The following is a 19,861-nucleotide window of genomic DNA, read 5'->3' as shown; positions in this document are numbered from 1 at the left end:
GGGAAGGAGCAGCTGAAGCCTGGATGTCACTTCAAAAGGTACGATTTGATTTAAACACAGTTTATGAACTTTGAGTATGATTTCAGGGTTACATTGGGCAATCATAGCAGTCCTCCTTTGCCCTAAAAACTATGAAAATGTATTGCGTGGCATCTTTGGTTTGTTTTGGGGCTTTTCCCCCTCAAAGTTGTTTGTATTTAGCGTCACTGGTGAGCTTTTTAGCGAGAATGTGTTCTGCTTATGGTCTGTGTGTCCCAGTTGGCTTGACAAACCGAAATGCTAAAGCTGAAAAAAAACTGTCATCGAATGCCTTATGTCAAGTGAGTGAATGCAGCAGGTCAGCAGTTCCACTTCTAACAAAAATGCTTTCTCATTAAGATAAACTCCTAAATGAAAGGGGAGGAGATGCTGAACTCTAGCCTAGAATTCACTCCTGCAGGATGGATCCAGAACTTGACTTTCACATGGGGTAACTGGAAGAGCTCTAGAAGTGATTACCGCGCTTAAAACAGCGTGGCTGCGGAGAAAAGGGAATAGTGGTTTTGAAGGCTTAAAAAGCAGAAGAGGTGTTTATTCTTTGACTTTGACATTTGTTACTTATTGCAGTCTGTGGGGGACGTGTGATGGCCTGGGGCCAGTCAAGGTGCGGTGGTTAAGAGGGTTTTTTTATTAGAACAGCGTCTGGAAGATAACATCTCTTGCGGCAACTGGCCTGGGTGCTGCGCTAGGAAACTCACTCACACTTTTCTTTTGAAACAAAAAGAATCCTGCATTCAGTGTCTTTTGGGCTTTTTAACTTTTGAACTAGTTTTGGTTGGGTTTGTGTCCCCCTCCGCCCCCCTTTTTAAAAAGGTGCTTTTCAAGCAAGAATTAAAGTCAGTGCTGAGCTCTGCTTGTGAGAAGAGCAAGCCAGCAGCGTCAGTGTGCCTGGGACGTGTTCCCGCCTCCAGGACACTTTGATGCCCACCCGAAATAGTGGCGAAGGGCTGACCTGGATGTGGAGGGCGGTGGGATGCGGATGGGGTGACCCTGGCTGCCCGCAGTGGAGGACGGGCTTCGTTCCGGGCCGGGCGGGCTCTAGGACCAAGCGGCACACCCCGGCTCCAGAACCCGGCGGAGGGGGCGGGGCCTCAGGGCCGCCCGTCACCCTGATTGGCAGCGCGCTGAAGGCGGTGTCTGAACTGCTCCCGCCCAGTGTCGGGGAGGGGGCGGGGCTAACCCGCCAGCGGAACGGGCCTCCGTGATTGGCGGCGGGTGGGGCGGGCGGCGCGTCTCTTCGCACGTCGATTGGCCAGCGACGCCGTCGGGTGGGTGGCTCGGGGGCGCGGATTGGTGGGCGGCGGCGGGTCGGCCCCTGTGATTGGCAGGCGGCGGCGGCGGCGCGGCGGCCGCCGAGCGGTTTGTTTTGCTCGCGGCCCCGGGCGCCCTGAGGCGGCGGCGGCGGCGGGGAGCGACCGGGACCGCCCGTGCCCCCTCCCACCCCCGCCGCCGCGGCGGCACCCGGAGCGCGGCCGCCGGAAGGAGGCGGCGGCGCGGGGCCTGGGAATGTGGCGGCGGCTGTGAGCCCTCCCCCTCGGCCCGGCCGCCATGGAGCCGCGGCGGTGACAGCCCCGTCCCTCAGCGCGCCGCCGGGCGCGGGCCCGACGCCCGCCGAGATGGGTGAGAGCGGCGGCGGGGGTGAACGGGCCTCGGCGGGGCCCTCAGGGGCCTGCGGCGGAGGGGGCGGGCCGCGGCCGGGCCTCTCGGGGCTGGGGAGGGGGAACGGGACCCCCCTCGGTGCGCGGCCTCCGGGGGACGGGGCCGGACGTGGCCGGCGGCAGCTCCGTTCCCCCGGGGTGGGTCCATCGGTCGGTGGTGGGGCCACCGTCAGCGCGGAAACCGGTGTATTTTCGAGGGTTTTCTTTTAAATCTTTCAGTAAACGTGCAGGGCTGCAAGGCGCGGGGAGCCCCGGCTGCGCCCCGAGCACGGACGGCCCCACCACGGGTTTTTACTAAAATTGGCCAGAAGAGAGTGACTGAGGATCGGTCGGTCAGGCCTAGGGGGTGAGGGAGGGTTTGCTGCCTGTAAAAAAAAAAAAAAAAAAAAAAAAAAAAAAAAAAAAAAAAAAAAATCAGGTTGCTTGTTTTTGAGCCGGGAATGTACGTGCTTAAACTTAATTGGAAATTTTTTCCTATGGTATTAATTGTAGCTTGGGAGTCTATCAAAATAGCGTTTTCTCTATGAAGCTTCCATTGAGTTCCAATTTGCCGTACTTAACCCAGACAATAACATGTAAAAACAAGCCAAGGAGTTAGAGAAACTCTTTTTCAAGAGTAAAATGGTGCTATCAGAAGTTGCCATGACTGAATTTGAATGATTAATTCTTTTGGACTGTATGTCTTGTATAAAGAACTGCGTATGGAGGGTTTGTTTTGTGTTACTTCATTCCCTTTTCAGTTTAAAGAGGGGTCTCATGTACTAGAACTAAAAATTTAATTGCTCTAAACCAGAACTTACCCATATTTGCATACTGGCAAGAGAGTTACTATTGCTGTCGTTAAGTGCTGAGTTGCATGGTTTGTGGGCTACCACTTTTATATTTCTTCCCTCCAACTAAGTTTAGTTTTCTGAGACTGTCCTTTGTTATTTAGTCCATGTGCATAATTAGTTCTTGTATTTACATTGTAAATTCATGAAGCATTGCAATTGTTGCTCAAAGCAAAAGTAAAACAACTTCATTTCCTTTGTACTTCACTTTGATTTCATAAATACAACAAATACATGCAGGTCCATCAGTAGACTTCTCTTTTACAGAGAGTATAGTATTACTCGATCCCTGTCTTCTCTAAAGGAACCGGCCAGATGGTATATAAGCTTAAAATAGTTGAGAAGGAAGAAGTTGGATTTCCATGAAAGTGTTTTCTGAGGGCAACTGGACGCGTGTTTGTAAACACAGGAGTGCAGAATGAAAAATAATTACAATTTCATGGACCACTCCACCGTAGCATTGCATGCTTGCGTTGTATCATGGGTACAGCTGCAAGCGGATCGCTCATGATAGGAAAGATCTAAATTCGTTAGACCATTGGGATCAAATAGTCTAAATAATAATGGATAACAGGCTATATCGCACTCTGCTTTTCATAAACTAGTCTGAAAGGTACATGGGGTGGTTGACAGTAAGAGCTTGGCATCGCAGTTTGTCATTACTCCTTTGGTGTGGCTGAAGCTCACTGAGGGTCATTCTCTGGCCCTTACAGAAGGGGCTGTCACTGAGGTTTATTTCCCTACAGAGAGCTCCTCTCCAGCCTTTAAAATACGGATACCTGCTTCTAATACTGAGAAATATTCATATATCCAGGAAACAGAGGAGACCGATGTTGGGGCTGGCTGGTGTGCGGCAGGCCCGGGCGAAGGGCTCGCTGCCGGCCCAGCTGCAGTTGAGTCTTTCCCTCGATCTGCTCTTTTTTCCTGCCTGTGTCACTTCCTTCCCCTGGCTCGCACGCGCACCCAGAGCTGGGCTTCAGCCGTGGTGACAACCCCGGAGCGGGGCTCAGCTGGCAGGTTTGGACCAGCTGAAATCCCAAACTTTGGGGTTTTTAATTTGTGCGAGAGAAGAGGTGCCCCAAATACGCACCACATGGGTCAGGTTCATAGAGAAGCTCTGATTTCTCTTCTGAGTCTACAGGCCAGGTCATTTGCTATTTCCTAAAAATTGGGCAGACCAGCATTTTGTTACCACTAAGACTGTCCACAGTGAAGGACTCAAAATTAAACTTTTTCAAAAAACTTTTTTCAGAGCTTTAACATAGACTCAGTTTGTCTTCCGAACTTGTGAAATTCGCTCATTGCTCTGGGATCTGCAGATCGCTTGCAGAAGTGATCAGCTTTGCTATTGTGGTTGTAGGTAACAAACACACGCTTATTTGTTCACTTCTTTCTTTTTTTTTTTTGCTTTTAAAACAAATGTGGCATCATGTCTTCTATTATCATGCTATATAAAATAGCATCCTGGTTTATAGGGGTTTACAGACTTCCTGTTTTTACCAATGTGCAGATGCTTTTACTGTGTTTGAACTTCGTGATTTTTTTTCAAAACTGTTTCCATTCCTGCCACAGCAAATACACTGGCTTGCTCAGACCTGTGTAATAAACCACCTATTAGTTGAAATAAATGCTTTATGCAGAGGAATAGCTTTTTCTGTGAGTAGCAGTTCCCTTTTATCGATGTTATAAAAATCCTTGAGTGTAGTTTTTAAAACATGAAAAGCATTTCCTGGACAACATCTTTCCCGCACAAAGCAGAACTGTGTTTCCCAGACCTACTGGAGACCTAGCAAAACAGGGTCTCTCAGTGCACTTCAAACATTGCCTACTTTTCATTTGTAATAACTTTTGCATTGTGTGATTAATGCGATGCCGCTGCACATGCTTCTTTAAAGTCAATCTATGGAAATCCTCTATTTTGATGGAAATAAAGAAGTATTCATGCTTCTCAACATTAAATCTATCGCAGTGCTGTCCTAAACGGAAACATTTTTTCCATACATAAGTTCAGATAAATTTTTGGCATTAATTTTATGTTTTAAAATGATAAATTCTCCTTCGTTTCTTACCTCACCAACATAAGGATGAATTACACAGGGAATGTTTTGGTACTAGGGAGCCAGCAGCTTAGTGTCAGACTACTAAAAATTTTATAATCACGTAAGCTTCAAATTCACCTGAAGTTGTTCTGTCAGCCTTTGATAGCACATTAGGAATTCCTTTTTGCATGGTTGTAAGTAAGATTTCCGCATTAACACTTGTCTGCGGAGGAAACTGAGTTTACAGTGAGCGAGATACAGACCCCGCAGTGGACTAGCTGGGCTTTAGATGCCAGATGCTGCCCTTAAGAGTTTAATGTCTTAGCTTCTTGTAAATTCACGAGTTGCCTTAGCTAATAAACAAATTCACTATGTAGATGAGCTACAGTCTTTATTAAGAGATGGATAATCGGTTAGACGCGTGTCCTCTTTGCCCACTTCCTCACACAAATGTGGCGCTACGAGCTGACTTTATATCCCTGGGTTTTGGGATCAAACACCTGTAGCCCACGATTGCATCGTAACCATTGGTCCTTATTTTCAAGTGATGTGCCGTACTGTTTAGATGCGAATTCTTATTCGTAGACGTATTCTTTGACTGACTTGATTTCTTGTCATGAGTGCTTAGTTATAAACTGCTTTCATAGCTGTTTTCCTTCTTGCCCAAAGGAACTCTGCCAAGACAAGCTCTTCTTCATCCTCCTGGTATCTGGCCAAACCCAAACTGTGCTGTAGTGGAAAACTTGTATCCCAGCTCTTCACGGCATGTTTTGGGTGGTAGGCACTCCAGGGATATGCCAGTCCGTAACTTGGAATATTTTGTTGTGCAGAGTTCTAGTCTCTGTCTGCCAGGTAGCTCATAGGCTATGCTTAATATCAAACAAGATGAAAGCATAAGAGTAAATTGGAGACGCTCCAGTAAGGTAAAAGGTTAAACATTCAAATGTAAAGTTGGAAACAATTTAAAAAAAAAAAAAAAAAAAAGGTAAAAAAGTAAAGTTGTGCTCTTAGTTACCTGGAGCTCTCACTTCGTTCACAACTGGTTTTTCACATTTTCACCCACAAGGGGTTACTTAGTGCTGAGATAGAGCCTAGCAATTATTTCCTTTGGCTGATGTGCTTTTCGAAAAGCAACCTCTTGCTTTGGTTGTGTTACTTATACCCCTCGCTTCTTTTGCATGCAGTTGGAATTTCAAGGAGTGCTCTCCCTTCTCCACGACCACAATGTAGGTATTGTCTCATTTGGCTTGTCTTGGACAGCAGAGATCTGGTGGGTTTTGATTTTGGCTTTTTTCAAGTAACTTTATTTTCACTGCTCTGTTCTCCTTTTTTAAAGAGTTTTACTCTAATTAACACCTTCTGCAAATGCGTTGGGAGATTTCTTTCCTTTCCCCTCTATAGCCTGGTTGAAGAATCATCCCTTGATGTTTCTGGTTTTCTGGTAGTACATACTGGAGTCCGTGGTGGAAGTCCCTCTGCTCTCGTGCTTGGTATTCTCAAAAAGCTACAGCAGACCTGGGTCCTTCTGGGCAGAAACTATTTTTTGTACCAAAGGTAACGTTAGTGTGACTTTTGTCCTGACTGGGACTTTTTAAAATGTTGCCCCCTTACAAATAGGTGTACTCCCCCCCTCCTTTTTTTTTTTTTTTTTTTTTTTTTTTTTTTGCTTCTAAATTTTGGTAGCATTCACTCCCTGCAGGCTGTAGGAGCTGTACATGTCCCACATCTGTCATCTTTAAGCATTACGAAAATTTTGTTTGTTATTCAGACATTGATTAATTATGAACCCAGACTTCTGCATAAAACATAAGCTTCATTGAGAGACACTCATGAGCAAATGCCTAACATGAAATTGAAGAAACAAATAGTCCCAATGAGTCCCCTGTACAGAGGAATACAGATGTGAAACAGTCCGTCATTATGCACAGCAGCTGTTCCTGGGACAACACTTCCAAATGTAAGCCATTACCCATCCAAACCAGTGCCGTGGAGCAAGAACCAGTGTGTAGCCATGCTGGATTTTTAAAATCAAGTTTCAGTTATTTACAAATCAGCTTCAAAAATTCTGATTCTATTCAAAATTCTATTCAGGCACATCAAAGTGACGTGTTTAAGGACTTTGGGAAGACAGGAGGACTGTAGCAACACTGCACACCTGATACACAGTCACACGAGTAGGAATGTGATAACCTCATTTATGCATTTTCTGGTTTGCATCACTTTCAAAAGTTCTAGTTGTCCAAAAAAAAAAAAGCTTTCTATCCAAAACTGTTAGTCAAGTCCAGCCAGACTCTTTAGAAAGGGCAGGTGGTTCTTCTGGGCATGTTCAGAGCTGATCTGATCACTGCTTCAAATTTCACTTGTGCCTCAGTATCAGGAAGGATTTAACTGGATCTATTATTTGCTGAGGAAACTAACACTTTATCCCTAAAAACTCGGATATTGGAGTCTTGCTATGTGAAACAGCAGCCCCGCAATCCGTAGGTGTGAGTGTGCCAGTAGCAGATCGTCTGCGCGGCAGCGTCTGACGCTGCTTTGTTGGTTGGTGGCAGTTGATGGCACAGCACCCAGGAGTGAAGCAGCTATTGCAGTCCCCTTTTGAACCAAACTTCACCTGTCAGCTTTTTTCCCTCTTGCAGTATCGAGGAATTCAGGATTGTTACGCTTGTTTTCAGTAGCTCTTGGACCTTACTTTATGCTAGTATCCATCACAGCCCAGCTCCTATGCATTTCTCTCCTTTTGTGTCTTTTTTTTTTCTCTAGACTTCGTACAAAGTTTTGCTAAATACCACTTCTGTCCTCAAAACTAACAAGCAATGGAAGAACACTTTAAATTTGTTACATCAGGCATCTTAGCCTCAGAAAGTAATTTTCAACCAGTAGTATGTATAAGAATTATTCCAATGTGTGTTTTTTTGTTTTCCTGCATTTGCAAGAAGCCTTGAGTTGAACCTGCTGCATTATACTCTGCCAGGAGACAGTTCTTAATGCTGTGAGATTTGAATCTGTTCAGTAGATCTTGAAGTCTCATTAAATGGTTTGAACTTTGTTCCATCAGTTTGTTTTGGGGGAAGAGAGGAATGTGTTGGGGAAATCAGTGCAAGCGGATTTGAATTCAGAGCGATTCTAAGATGACTCTTTGTCCAGATTTTCGTTTTTCTTTCTACTGGCCGTGGTTTGTTCCACTAGCAAGCAAGAATTCTAAGTTAACAGGATATAAAATTGGAAAGAACAGATTCTTACCGGGTTTTCCTTGGCAGAAGCACGTCAATTTGTCCTTCCTAAATGACCTATGATGATCTAGCAAATCTGTCCAAGTTGTATTGTTTGTTGTGAAGCAATTTGAACCGAACCAGGGGCCAGGGATATTTATTCTGAACTTTACTATGGCCACATCCTTTTGGAACATTGGACAAGTGACTTAAAATGTATCCGTCTGTTTACTACTTCATGATATAAGATTAACTTTGGGCTTTTTATGACTAAATGAAATTACAGTGTATTTGCAAAGATCCTAAGAAGGATTGTCTTTCTGTGAGCCAGCAGAAAACAAGCGCGGACGTGTTACGGCTGGTATCCACCCAGGTGACTTACTACTAAAATTCTTGTGCATCACAGATGAACAAGAGGCCTTGAAATCCATCATGAAGGACCTGGTAGCCCTCCAGATGGGCCGACGTCACAGACTGCCTGGATATGATACCATGAAGAATAAAGACACTGCTCACTCGAACAAACAGGTAACAGGCCATTTAATGAGTACTTGAAATGGTTACCTGGAGGCAGAAGGGACAGAGGAGGTGACAGCGGGTCTGCTGCCTGCGTTCTGCCTTGTGCTTCTGACTGCTGAAGCACCCCAGTGGATTAGATCCCTATTCTTACTTGTTAATTATTTTATTTACATAACCTTTATGGTCTAGGGAGGGCACAGTTTTGATAATTCGCAACGTCTTAGTATTCTGCCTTCTTCCCACACGTGTTTTTGTTGGGATTTGATCTCTGTAGATTAGCTAAGAAGTTTACCAAGTAGTTTTCTGGTTTCACGGTCATATTGCCATTTTTTTAAATTACTTTATTATTTTTAAAGAAAAAACACAATGCCAGCAGTCCACCCCTCTTGGGCAGCCCTGCAATAACAAACCAGTGTGCCTCTGCAGTGGAAGAAAAAAAAATTCCGGTAAGAAAACTGATTTCCCATTCAATATTAGCAATTATAAATTAGGAGCATGTTTTTAAGTTGTGTGCAGTGACCTTTATAGAATTTAAGCAGATGTGGGAGGCCAGGAAAGCCTTTCTTTGCTGACTGTGTCATGATGTAGCAGTATGATGCGCTTTTCATTGTAGTGGAAGTAAAACTTAAATTCGAAAGGAAGCAGGGAACTGAGCAGCATAATGATGAACAGGAAACAAGTATTTCCATTTCTGGTGCAAAAGGCGGCCACTGCAGTTTAAAGCTGCGTAAAGCAGTGTGTCGGATAATGAACTAATGCTGGTCTCATCTTCACGTGGTTCAGACTGCATGTGAATGCAGAATGGAGAACCCGATAAAAGGTAGTCAAACTGAAGTTGATCCAAGAACAGTGAAGGGGATTGTCTGAAAGGCCTGGCTTTAGTGAAACTGTAATGACCTTGCTTTGGTGAAAAAGGGAACAGCTATTTACAGGTGTCTAACAGGGAGGGTTGCCTGGAGTTACCCAGTCATCTGTCTCGTGAAGAGGGGAACAAAACTAACCCTTATTTGGGTATGGGGGTATGAAGTCCATTTTTCCAAAAGAAATACTTTTCCCGAGGTATTAAGTGTCAGGGCCAATACGTGAAAGTCTCTCTAGGTTCTTCTGACATCGCTAGAGATTTTGTAGAGAAGACTATTACATTGACTTTCTGGTAGAAAGGACGGACAGAATAATATTGCTCTGTCATTTGAATGAAATACTTCAATGCCAAAGCAGCAATTTCAGTGAAGAATTGTTTGTTCATTACTGTCGTAAAAACTTAAATCAAGTTACTGGCAGTTAGACTAACATTAACAGGAGAAGTTACCTATATCAGTAAAATAACTCTTTCCGGTTATATTCCTATTACAGGCTTAAGCTTTTTAGAGTGGGCTTTAAAGTTCATGTCTGTCTCTTCCTTATGCTTTGTCTGCTCATAATCTACTTGTTCAGCTGGGATCTGGGATTTCCTCGAATGTGCTGGACAAATCTGTAGATGGAGTAGTACAAAATCCTTTCCAAATCACTTTGAAACGTAAATTCAGAGATGTCTTAAACTAAAATCTGTAATCATTATTTATGACACTGCATCACAGAACTGGAACACTGAAGTACTAAACTTGGATTTGCTTTCTTACTCGTCTCTTAGGACAGTTTATATGAGTTGCTTTAAAAAGTGGTTTATATAGGTGATAGGTTCACTGCTTTCAAAGGAAACAACAGTAGATGTTTAACTCCTCTAGCTTCTCTCTGAATTGTAAACACTAAGATCACTTTGAATATCTTTTCTTGGATCTTTGAAAAATAGATGTGAATGGCCAAAGTCTGATCCTTTTGGAAAAGTCACAGGAGATAGATGCCAGATTCCACTCCACCTTTCCCCGTGTCACAAATTACACATTTGAAAGCGTGCAGTGCTGTTGAGAAGGATCTTTTAGTTTGCTCGGGTACCAGCAAGTTGAAGAAAGGTTTCCAAAGAACTCTGAAGATCTTTTAGTGTTGTCTAATTTTAACTAGCGAGAGCTTTGTCACTTAGCTGTTTCGTGACCTAAAACACATCTTGAGGTCAGAAATCTAATCTGAAAAATTAGCTTGGTTGAATTTAATCCAAACAGTCCTGTTTAGTTCCCTTAGATTGGACTACATGGAATAGTATAGCATTAAAAAAAAAAGATCTAGAGCCTTACTTCCCTGAAAATCCTAATATAAAGGGATCATTCCTCCATCCATTTTGTCTAAGCAACAGCTGTTTCAACAGTAGTTGGCTGGTGGACATCTTTTATAGTTGATTATTCCTATGCTGTTTGTTGCATTTTTCTTTTACTGTTCAATTAAAATGTGTTCTTTAGAATTTGCTTCATTTTGGTGTCATTCTAGGGTGTGTTCTTTCTCTTCCCACATCGGAGAAAACATCTTTGGTAGTTATGTGTGAATTACCCACCTGCAGGGGATTGTGGCTCTGATTGGGAAGCTCGTTTGTCATGATCAATTCTGTACCTACAGTATCGCTGCAGGAATACTGGGAATACTGTGTACTCGCAGTGATTGCACGGGTCCCTTTGAACTGCATTCTTGACCACTAGGCCTGCCAGATACTTCCTCTAGCTAAAGAGCATTTCCTGGCCACATTTTTTTGAAGTTCCTAGATGTATGATTGCCTATTGTCTCAGGCTTTCACAGATGGCTTAATCTATTCCAATCACATAAATTGTGCAGCAGAAATTATGGAGTCTTATCAGAGCAGATTTTTCCCTTTTATTTTTATCTTTGTGACCTAAATTGGGATTTGAACTTTGATCTCCAGAGTTGAAAGTTCAGCGTGTTGACTCTTCCGTGCCACACAACATCTCCTGAGTTTACAGTGGAACACACAGGTTGCGCGGTCAGTGCTTTTAACCATCTGCCAGATATGGATGGTGACCCCTTTGCACTTATAAAGATGACACATCGTTAACTTGTTTGCAGCTTCATAGTTTGAGTTTCAGGGGCTGCATTTTTGCGAAAACAGAGATTTAGTCTGTGCCTTAAAAATAAAGAATGTAGCACATTCTCTGCCTGTCTCGTTTTTGCCATAGAATATGTTTACTTTGAGAATGCACAAAGAAAATTAGCTTCAGTTCAGATGAATATTCAGCTGGACTCAACTTCAGATTTTTGCCAAGCAGTGTTAAAGATGGACTGATTTTCCTTAAAGTATATTTCAGTGTCCTCTGTTTAAGTGACAGTTAATAAAAATTACAACTAGTTTTTACCCCTATCCTTCTCTTTCTCCTTTAGCAACTTTTTCATTCCTCATGGTGCTGGGTTCCCATATCAGCCACTTTCTGTCCCCAGTCTGCTTCAGCTTCCATGGAGAAAGCTGTGGGACCTAGGTTCTGGCAATCACAAATCGACCTGCTTTGTGTTTGGGCCTTAAAATCATTATTAGATCCACTTGTGTGCTTTTACCTATGCCAGAATTTCGTTGTGAACTAACCTGTTGTTCTTTCTTCTGCAGAATGATGTAAGGATAAAGTTTGAACATAACGGGGAAAGGCGGTAAGTCTGTCTTCGCTACTTCGGTTCTTTGCTTAGCAGAATAATTTAGTCATTAGCAATCCAGGTTAAATGTTTTGTTGGCTTCACTTTCCTTCCTCCTGAATGAAAAACACACGGTAAAGGCAAACAGGTCATACACAACTTGGTTATTTTTAAAAATCAGTGTGTCATAGAACACTTTCCTTTGATTTGTTTTCATAGTATCTATTCGTAAGTGAGTTGCAGTAATATTAAAAAGCTGTCCAGCCTGAAATAAATTCAACCTGATAGGCTTATTTCAGATGTGTTCCCTGTTTGTTTCATTTAACTAAAACCAAATGAAACTGATCAAATTAGTGTCATTCTCTTCTAGTTTCTCACTTCCTGATGACCTGTCACTATCCCTGTCCTGCTGTGACTGGGCAACAGATACAGCCAGGGAAGACTTTTTCATTGGTCTAAAAGTTTCCTTGTTATTTCCTCTGATACTTAGTTTTGAGACACTTTCTTTTACAAAAACCAGAATTGACTTGATTAGCATTTTCCATGTTTGCAGTGTTGTTTCCAATGAATAAAATTACCTGGACATTTCAAAGTAGGTCTCAAAAAGCTCCTTACCTGCCATCTCATTGAGAGGAACTCCTGATGTGGCTGTTGAGGGGCTGTGTAAACGTACAGAAAGGCTCCAAACTTGTTTGCAGCCGCTTTGAGGCTGCTCGCGAGCTCTCGCTGAGGGGAAAAAGGGATCTTCATGCAGGTTCTGGTTTCCTTTTTCCGAAGAAATTAATTGAATTGTAAGCATGAATTTATATGCTGCTCTTCAGAGACATCCTATGGGAATGCTTTCGTTTCTCCCATCCCAGACAGTACTTTCAACATGTAGTTCATGGTTTCATGATAAAATGCAAGTTTACTGTTGATAGTGCAACAGTGCAAGTTGTATGTAGTGATCCTAATTGTTAGCAGCAAAGGTTACTGGCTGAGCTGCTTAAGCTCCTCCTCAAGTATCCTCCTCTTTAAAATAAAGGGATTTTTATTAAAACAGAAAAGTGGAGTCATTCTTCGTTGATAAAGCAGGCGGCAGAGGATAATTTGTAAAGTCTTCCTCAAAAATTGAACTGTTTCATTCACCAAAGTACTACGTGGTGAATTCTGTCACTAAAAAAACCTGACTTTTGGGCCTCGAGGAGAAAATACAAAAGTAATTGTAGCTGGGATCTGATGCCGCCTTTATCACCCAGATCTTCTCAGCATTCTGCTGTGTCACAGGCATTGTGTGGACTACAACAGACCCACTGTGTGACATGTCACGATTTCTTGTGATACCGTGTTAGGACAAGGTAACTTGGAAGCAAAATCTTGTCACCACAGTCCTATCATCTTGCATGTCTTCTGCTCAAGGGCATTTAAGATGGCACAGAGCTCAGGGGAGAAGAAAGGTGGTTTTTTTTCTGCAGTAACATTAAAATGAAAAGGTTGATTGTGTGTTAGTCTAATTATGCAGTTACGCTCGCCTGAATTCCCCATTCCCAAAGTGGTATGCAGTTACAGACAGCAAGCTTGCACCGAGAATGTAAGTGTGTGTGCTTGGTTTCAGAGGAGCTGCCAGATCTAACCACAAATATTTAAGGTGGTCAGGCAGGAATGGGCTCCTTAAACCCTGCAGTCCATGATTTTGTGTTAGAAGAGTGCACGGAGTTTTTAAACTAATAGAATTTGTGGCACCTGAGAACAGCTCTGCTTTTTAATGCATTGAGTGTAGAATGGAAGCCTTTATAAGGGACTTCGGTTCAACTGAGAGCTAAATTACGTTTGTACGGTGCCAGAGTACTATAATTTCATGGATGGGTTTCTTAGGAATACGTAGAAAATGTTATTGTGGGCTGCTTTTTAACAATTATATCTAAATAGCTGAATGTTGAAGGTCTGGTAGCAAGATGAACCCTTCCTGGGAAGGGGCTAAGGAAGCCAGCTAACACTAGAGCTATTTAAAACAAAAGCTGCATATCGTGAAAGGATACTGAGTGCTGGCAAAGCAGCTGGATGGAGGTTTTGGAAGCTAACCCTTCTGTCTAAAGCATGGATTCAGCACGAGCTTGTGTGAGCTTCCCCAGAGGTGATTTGGGGTTTCGGTGAGCTCAGAGAGTTGTCCTAGTGAGCAAGATGGATCTTGAGTTTCTGTGGTCCATTCAGGTCTTCCTGTTTCTGCCTGATGGCAAAATTGCTACATGGTGCTGATAAAGAAGCTTTTTGTGGCAGCATTTCAGCTATGGCAAAGCGGAGTTGTTCCAAGTGGCAGCAGTGGGGCCCGCAGCTATCCGAGGGGCCTTGGAGCTTGCAGGAGGCTGGTGGCTGCCAGCTGTGGCCCTGAGCTCTGTGTTTCACTTGCCGGTAGTGGAGACGCGGTGTGGTCTCGTGGCCCGTGGAAGCAGATGGCGAGAAGTCTAGTTGCAGGAGCCCCAAGGCAGGAAGAACCAACCATCTGGGCCTTGGGCTGCAGAGAGATGAGAAGCGGGTTTCTGAGCAGTAGATGTCCTTGGTTTGCTACAACAGTGGGTTGGAAACTACAGTTCATGCTTGAATCCTCTAGTTCGTGACCCAGGATATTTTACTCGCTGATTCTTCTGAAGAGGGTGAAAATCTTCCTTTTCCACAGCCATCAAGGTAGCGACTTTCTGAGTACTTGGCCACTTCCTACAGAAGAACATTTCAGCAAAATGAACAGTTTTAGATGCTTTGCTGGAACTTCATCTTACTACTTTGCCTAAACCATTAGAGTTTCTATTCCAAGGTAGGCAAAACAGTAATAAAAACCCAACAAAGGAAAGCATACTGTCGTTTTCTGCAAAGCATGCACGTGCCACAGGGTTCTTCAGGGTTCCCCTGGGACAGCTGTGCCGGTTGCCAGGTTGGATTTCTTGAGGCCGTTTGTGTCGTGAAGTCCAAAACTCCTGCCATTCAGCTGGCGAGGAAACAGCTGAGGGCTAGAATTGGGGGTTTGGTGTGTCACAAGGTCTGGGCTTAGGAAAGTGATGAGAATAACTTACATTTGTGCATATTTTGTGTGTCAGTCAGTCGGTGAAGGTGCCCAGAGATGCGTTCCGTATGAAGAATACTCATGAGGAAGGAAGCATGAGGGGATGAGACTGATCGGCCTTATATGAGTATTCTGTCTTAGATATCTGTCTTTTATGAATATTTTGAATTATTGCAAGTCAGCTGTGCCGTTGCTATTACAGCTGAAGCAGTATTTACATTTTGATCTAGTAGGTCTCTGTAATTAAAAAAAAAAAACCACTAATTTTTTAAATAAAGCAAGCCGTGAACAAGAAATGGTTGCAGAATTACAGTTAGATTTGCCATCAACTCTTGAGAAAAAGCCCCTGCTGTGTTGCGCAGGATTTGAGGGATAACTGCAGAGACGGTGTAGTGAGTCTGTGACTCGGGTGTTGGGAGATGTCTGAGCTGAGGGTAACGTGGAGCTAACACCACAGGCCACCTTTGGGAGAGAGGGCTTTCAGATTCCTTTGTGTCCTGCTGGTGCCTTCCCGCAGGAGGTCAGGACTAACTTTGCTCTGGGAATGTTTGTTGAAACCTTTCAACTGGAACGCGTTCTGGAAATTTTTAGGGAGTGAGTTGCGAGTTCGGCTACTGGAGTACTTAAACCAAATACTGTTTTGTTCTGTGGGCCTTCTGCAGCTTTTAATTCAACTCTCACTGGATGTATTTGTTTGTGTTTTGTGCCTGAGGCGGTGTTCTTTAAGCCAAAGTGCATAGGAGATTTGTATCCTGTTACATGAAAGAAATTTACTCAGTAAAGGATACTTTTCTATCCAGGGATAAAGGCATTCTATTTGAAATCTTCAGTTGAACATTGCATTTTGACAAACCACTTGGAAATGGATCAGAGATCAAGAATTCCTTGCTACAATAGTTAATATCAGTTCAAATTAGAAAGGTTCGCTACCTGCGTGAGGATGAAGGGAGAACATTCAAATGTGTTTTTAATGGTTCAGCTGTCTAATCCGGTTGCGTTGTCAAGTATATCTCTGAATTTAATCAGTGATTCTCTTTGGTTCCAGAATTATCCCATTTGTCCGTCCCGTGCGCTATGAAGACGTGCAACAGAAAGTGAAAACAGCCTTTGGGCAGCCACTGGATCTCCACTACATGAACAATGAGGTACAGAGTGTCGTTATGAGCGCTCAGAACATGTAATGCTCTCTCTGGATGAAACCTCCTTTTCCCATCCCAAATTCTGTACCCTTAAATTTAATTTTCAGTTCTTCCCTCTAATACAAACCATAGTTGAATTGCTCTCCTCCAGAGGAAAACATGCTGATACTGACAAAACCTCACACAGTGTGCATCGTACGAGCAGCAGCATCTTGCTTCTTTGTACTGGTATTGTTTGGGAGACTCTTGGGGAAGTAAAAAAAAAGAAGCTGAGGTATTTTTACCGTTGAATGCAGCTATTGCAGGCCAATATATATACAGCCTGAGGACTGCAGGCAGTCCCAGAGCCATTTCTTCAGCTGCCCGATAGCAGGGCCGGTATTGTTTGTGTTGTTTGACTGCTGACCATCAGCAGCCATCCAGCCTTTGGAGGACGTTTACCTCCTGCTGGCTGCAACACTTTCTGCTCCTTGCCCAGCTACGAGGCGAACAAGAGGAGTTAGAGAGCAGGGGAGGCTCGCTGGTACGAGATGCTGGAGGGGAGCTGGGGACACTGGCATTGGTAAAGCAAAGTGACATGGGGAATGGCGCTGGTCTCTGAGGAACTGGGTAGCCCCGGTTAATAATCTAAAGTATTTTGTTAGCTTTCTTGTTCTGGATGCCCTGGTTTTGCCTTGGGTTTTCTGTTGTGGTGTTGCCCTCCCACCCTTTGGGGCTGCATCCCTAATGAGAGAGATGCAACTCCCATTCACCACTTGGAGTCGGACAAAAATAGAGGGGTTCTTCAGTGTTAATAACACGTTTCGAGATGTGAGTGGGCTGTAGAATAGAGAGCGTCTGAGAATAATTTCATGGGGTCTTACTAGCAAGTTTTAAATTCTTCTTTGATTCCCTCTTTAAAAGGCTTAATCTTCTTCCTACTAGTGTCTACCTGAAACCCAATTTTCACTTGCTCGTTAGGTCCGGATTCATAAGTATTCTGAGACAGTGTTCTCATCAGGCAGTCAGGGGCCTTTGTCTGACTTGTTCTTTGCAAGCAACAAAGTCAGGTAGCAATTAATATTTTCAGGGATGGTGCTTTAGAGAAATTTGCATAGGGTCAGCCATTTCTCTGATGGCGTGCAAGGAAAATCTTGTTAAAAAGGACAGTAATACAGTATTGTAATGAAAATTTGTGGAATAATTGAGCAATCAGAATCCTATCTTATATTCTGTGTTGGTTTTTTTCTTTTTCTAATGTTTGTTGGAATACCTATTGTGGAACGTGACTTATTTTTTCTGTCTTTTCTAATGATTTTTTTTTCCTGTTCTTTATTTTTCAGCTGTCTATTCCTTTGAAAAATCAAGATGACCTGGATAAAGCAATAGATCTCTTAGACCGAAGCTCTAATGTGAAAAGCCTTAGAATATTATTGCTGTCTCAGGACAGAAACCATGTAGGTAACAACTTCTGTGACTGCAACAAAATGAAGTCTCTGAAACATGATGGTAGCCTTACCTCAGAGTAGCAGGGATTAGTAAAATCACTCTTCACAAACACGAATGCATATGTTTATCCTCTTTGCTTTGGCTTAGTTATAGGTATCTTTTTTTTTCTTTTTTCTTTTTTTTCTTTTCCTGGCTTCGGCAGCTGTTCAAGGACTAAAACATTGCAGCTTTTTAAGCTGTAATATGAAGGCCATTTTATATCACATACCCAATGACTGTATTCAGAAAACACTTAATGAGTTTGGTTGGCAGAGAACTTTTTTTACCTTTGATTAATAGCACAGTGTTGAAAGTGTGTGTAATTATCTTGCCTTAAGAAAGCACAGGTTGTCCTTGAAGACAAGCTATTAGCACTTTTTTCCTGGGTGAGAAGCCTGAGGACGGCTCCCAGTGATTTTTCAATTCTGTAGCTTAATTCATTGAATCCAGCCTTATTCTGTAGAAACTAAGTCGCTTTTAGCTAAACAGTGGTGTATTCACACCTAAGATGAATTTGATTGTGTCTTGGTTCACTTTCCTATAGCACAGGTGGCTGTGGCACTGAGTGTCAAAGTAGTTTGCGCTTTTCAGCAGAAAAGATCATAACATGAGATAAATCTTTAAGTCAAGCTCCCGAAGCTGCCCATTTTGGACAGTGAACTGAACTCCAAGCTGAAGAGGGCAAAAAGAGTCAGAGTTTCCCTTATTCCTGATCTGTGACTGGAGAACTTTGTTCACTCTACCAATGTCTTTTTTTCAAAATTAAGGTCATAAAGCTTTTCAAGGCAAAGACCTCGGTAGTTTAGATATTTTATTTTCAAATTACCAAATTCTCTTGAAGAGTGTGACACAAAAAACTGCTTTGTCTTGAAAGACCTATTGGTTGTAGCTTGTCGATCTTGAACATTCATCCCTGTTCAAGTTCTGTGGACTCTGAGCTCAAACTCTTGGAATAATCACACCTGTAATTGTTGGAACCGTCAGGGGAACTTAAATATGTTTCTTTCTATTTTTGAATTTGATAATCCATGTTAATAGAAATACGAAGACCTTCAGGAGTGTTAACTGCCCTTTCCCAAATGACTGGATGCCAAAAGCTGGAAAGGTGTAGGAGGGGATGATGCTGTTCCTTGTCCTGTGCCCTTTCCCTAAGCGTTTGTTTCTGGCTGCTCTGAAGACAATACTTGGCAAGAAGGCCTTTGGTCTGACCTAGCGCAGTCAGGCTTTGTTCTGTGTTGTCAGGAAACTGTAAAAGGTGGCCTCAACTTTTGGTATAATACGGTAAAATAAGCCTATTTTACAGCCCTCTGTTAATTTCAGTGTCTTCAGACTGCAAATCAGATGTTGGATGATACTCTCTAAACTTTACATAAGCTACCTACCGTAAACACCTAGTAAATCTCGTCCTACGCCAGCCAGTAGCCAGTACTGTGGTGTTGTCCTTTTATTAGCTGTTTTTTCCTCTTTTGCTCAAAGCAGAAACAAACAGCGAAGTCTTCAGTAAGTGCCACTGTTTCCCCCCTCTCCTCCGACTTCCTCTTCGGCTCTGAGTTGCCTGACAGGAGAGCCCTACATGTGATAAAGCAAAAGCCCACAAGTCTGAAGGAGGTTTCTTGGCTGCATGATCTCATCCCACTGAGGGAGCGGGAAGCATTATTTTTCCTGAAGTACAGGATGCAGATTTTGTTTTGGTTGTGCTCTTTTCTTTTTCTGGGGATGGAAAGGTAATGCCGTGACTTTGGCACAAGTATGTATATAAACCAAATTAACTTTACAGCAGTAGCTGTATGACTAGTCCTGAGGGCCTCTGTTTGTGATAGCATTTATATTAATTTTCTTGTGCCTCTTTCTGTGGCTCATTTGTGTTTTCTTTTATCAAGCAACTCACTTCTGTTGTCAGTCCGTCCTTTCTGTTTAGAAACTAATGGGAGGAACTGGTGAAGTTGAACACCTAGAGTGCTAAAGCCAGACTGCCCACATAAATAGTGTGACCTCTGCACCCTTTTTTCGGCTCCCATGACTCTCTTCATGGTAGTGTGTATGCAGTTTAAATCAGACTCCCTCCTTACTCTGTGCAAGGGTAAGTGCTTATTAAATGAGCAACTCTTTGATACTTTGATTGTGTGGCCTCACACCTTCTTTGCCGGTCATACTCAAATAATTTCCAGAAGTCAGAATTAATTTCCTTGGGGTGTCTTTGGTTCTGTTCATCTGAATACAGTAAGGTAACATTAGTTAAATTCTGTAACACACAAGAGGAAGAGAATATTATTTCCTCTTGTAAAACTAGGTACTTTGGAACAAGAAGATTAAAATTGAACGCGTCCGCTAGTATTGAGCGCCTGCTTTGACATGCATAGGATCTCATTTGCTTGGGGGAGATGTGCACTTCACAGTATTCCATACGTTCAGACCTTAGCGCA

General features: G+C 43.0%; 1 protein-coding gene across 2 annotated transcripts in view; it reads left to right on the top strand.

Annotated features, from left to right (window-relative positions):
* Positions 1 to 1,368: 1,368 nt before the first annotated feature.
* The window catches only part of MAP3K3 (mitogen-activated protein kinase kinase kinase 3), a 41,444-nt gene continuing 22,951 nt past the window's right edge, over positions 1,369 to 19,861 (top strand). For both annotated transcript variants that reach the window (XM_063354266.1, XM_063354265.1), the window contains exons 1-6: positions 1,369 to 1,659; positions 8,185 to 8,306; positions 8,654 to 8,743; positions 11,776 to 11,816; positions 15,878 to 15,977; positions 17,294 to 17,407. In XM_063354266.1, the coding sequence (XP_063210336.1) occupies positions 1,656 to 1,659; positions 8,185 to 8,306; positions 8,654 to 8,743; positions 11,776 to 11,816; positions 15,878 to 15,977; positions 17,294 to 17,407 (471 nt within the window). In that variant the 5' untranslated portion in view covers positions 1,369 to 1,655. The remainder of the gene's footprint in view (positions 1,660 to 8,184; positions 8,307 to 8,653; positions 8,744 to 11,775; positions 11,817 to 15,877; positions 15,978 to 17,293; positions 17,408 to 19,861) is intronic.

Source organism: Chroicocephalus ridibundus, chromosome 17 (assembly GCF_963924245.1).
Source record: "Chroicocephalus ridibundus chromosome 17, bChrRid1.1, whole genome shotgun sequence".
NCBI lineage: Eukaryota > Metazoa > Chordata > Aves > Charadriiformes > Laridae > Chroicocephalus > Chroicocephalus ridibundus.
The sequence above is the reverse complement of the archived record's forward strand: the minus strand, read 5'-3'. Positions and strand labels throughout refer to the sequence as shown.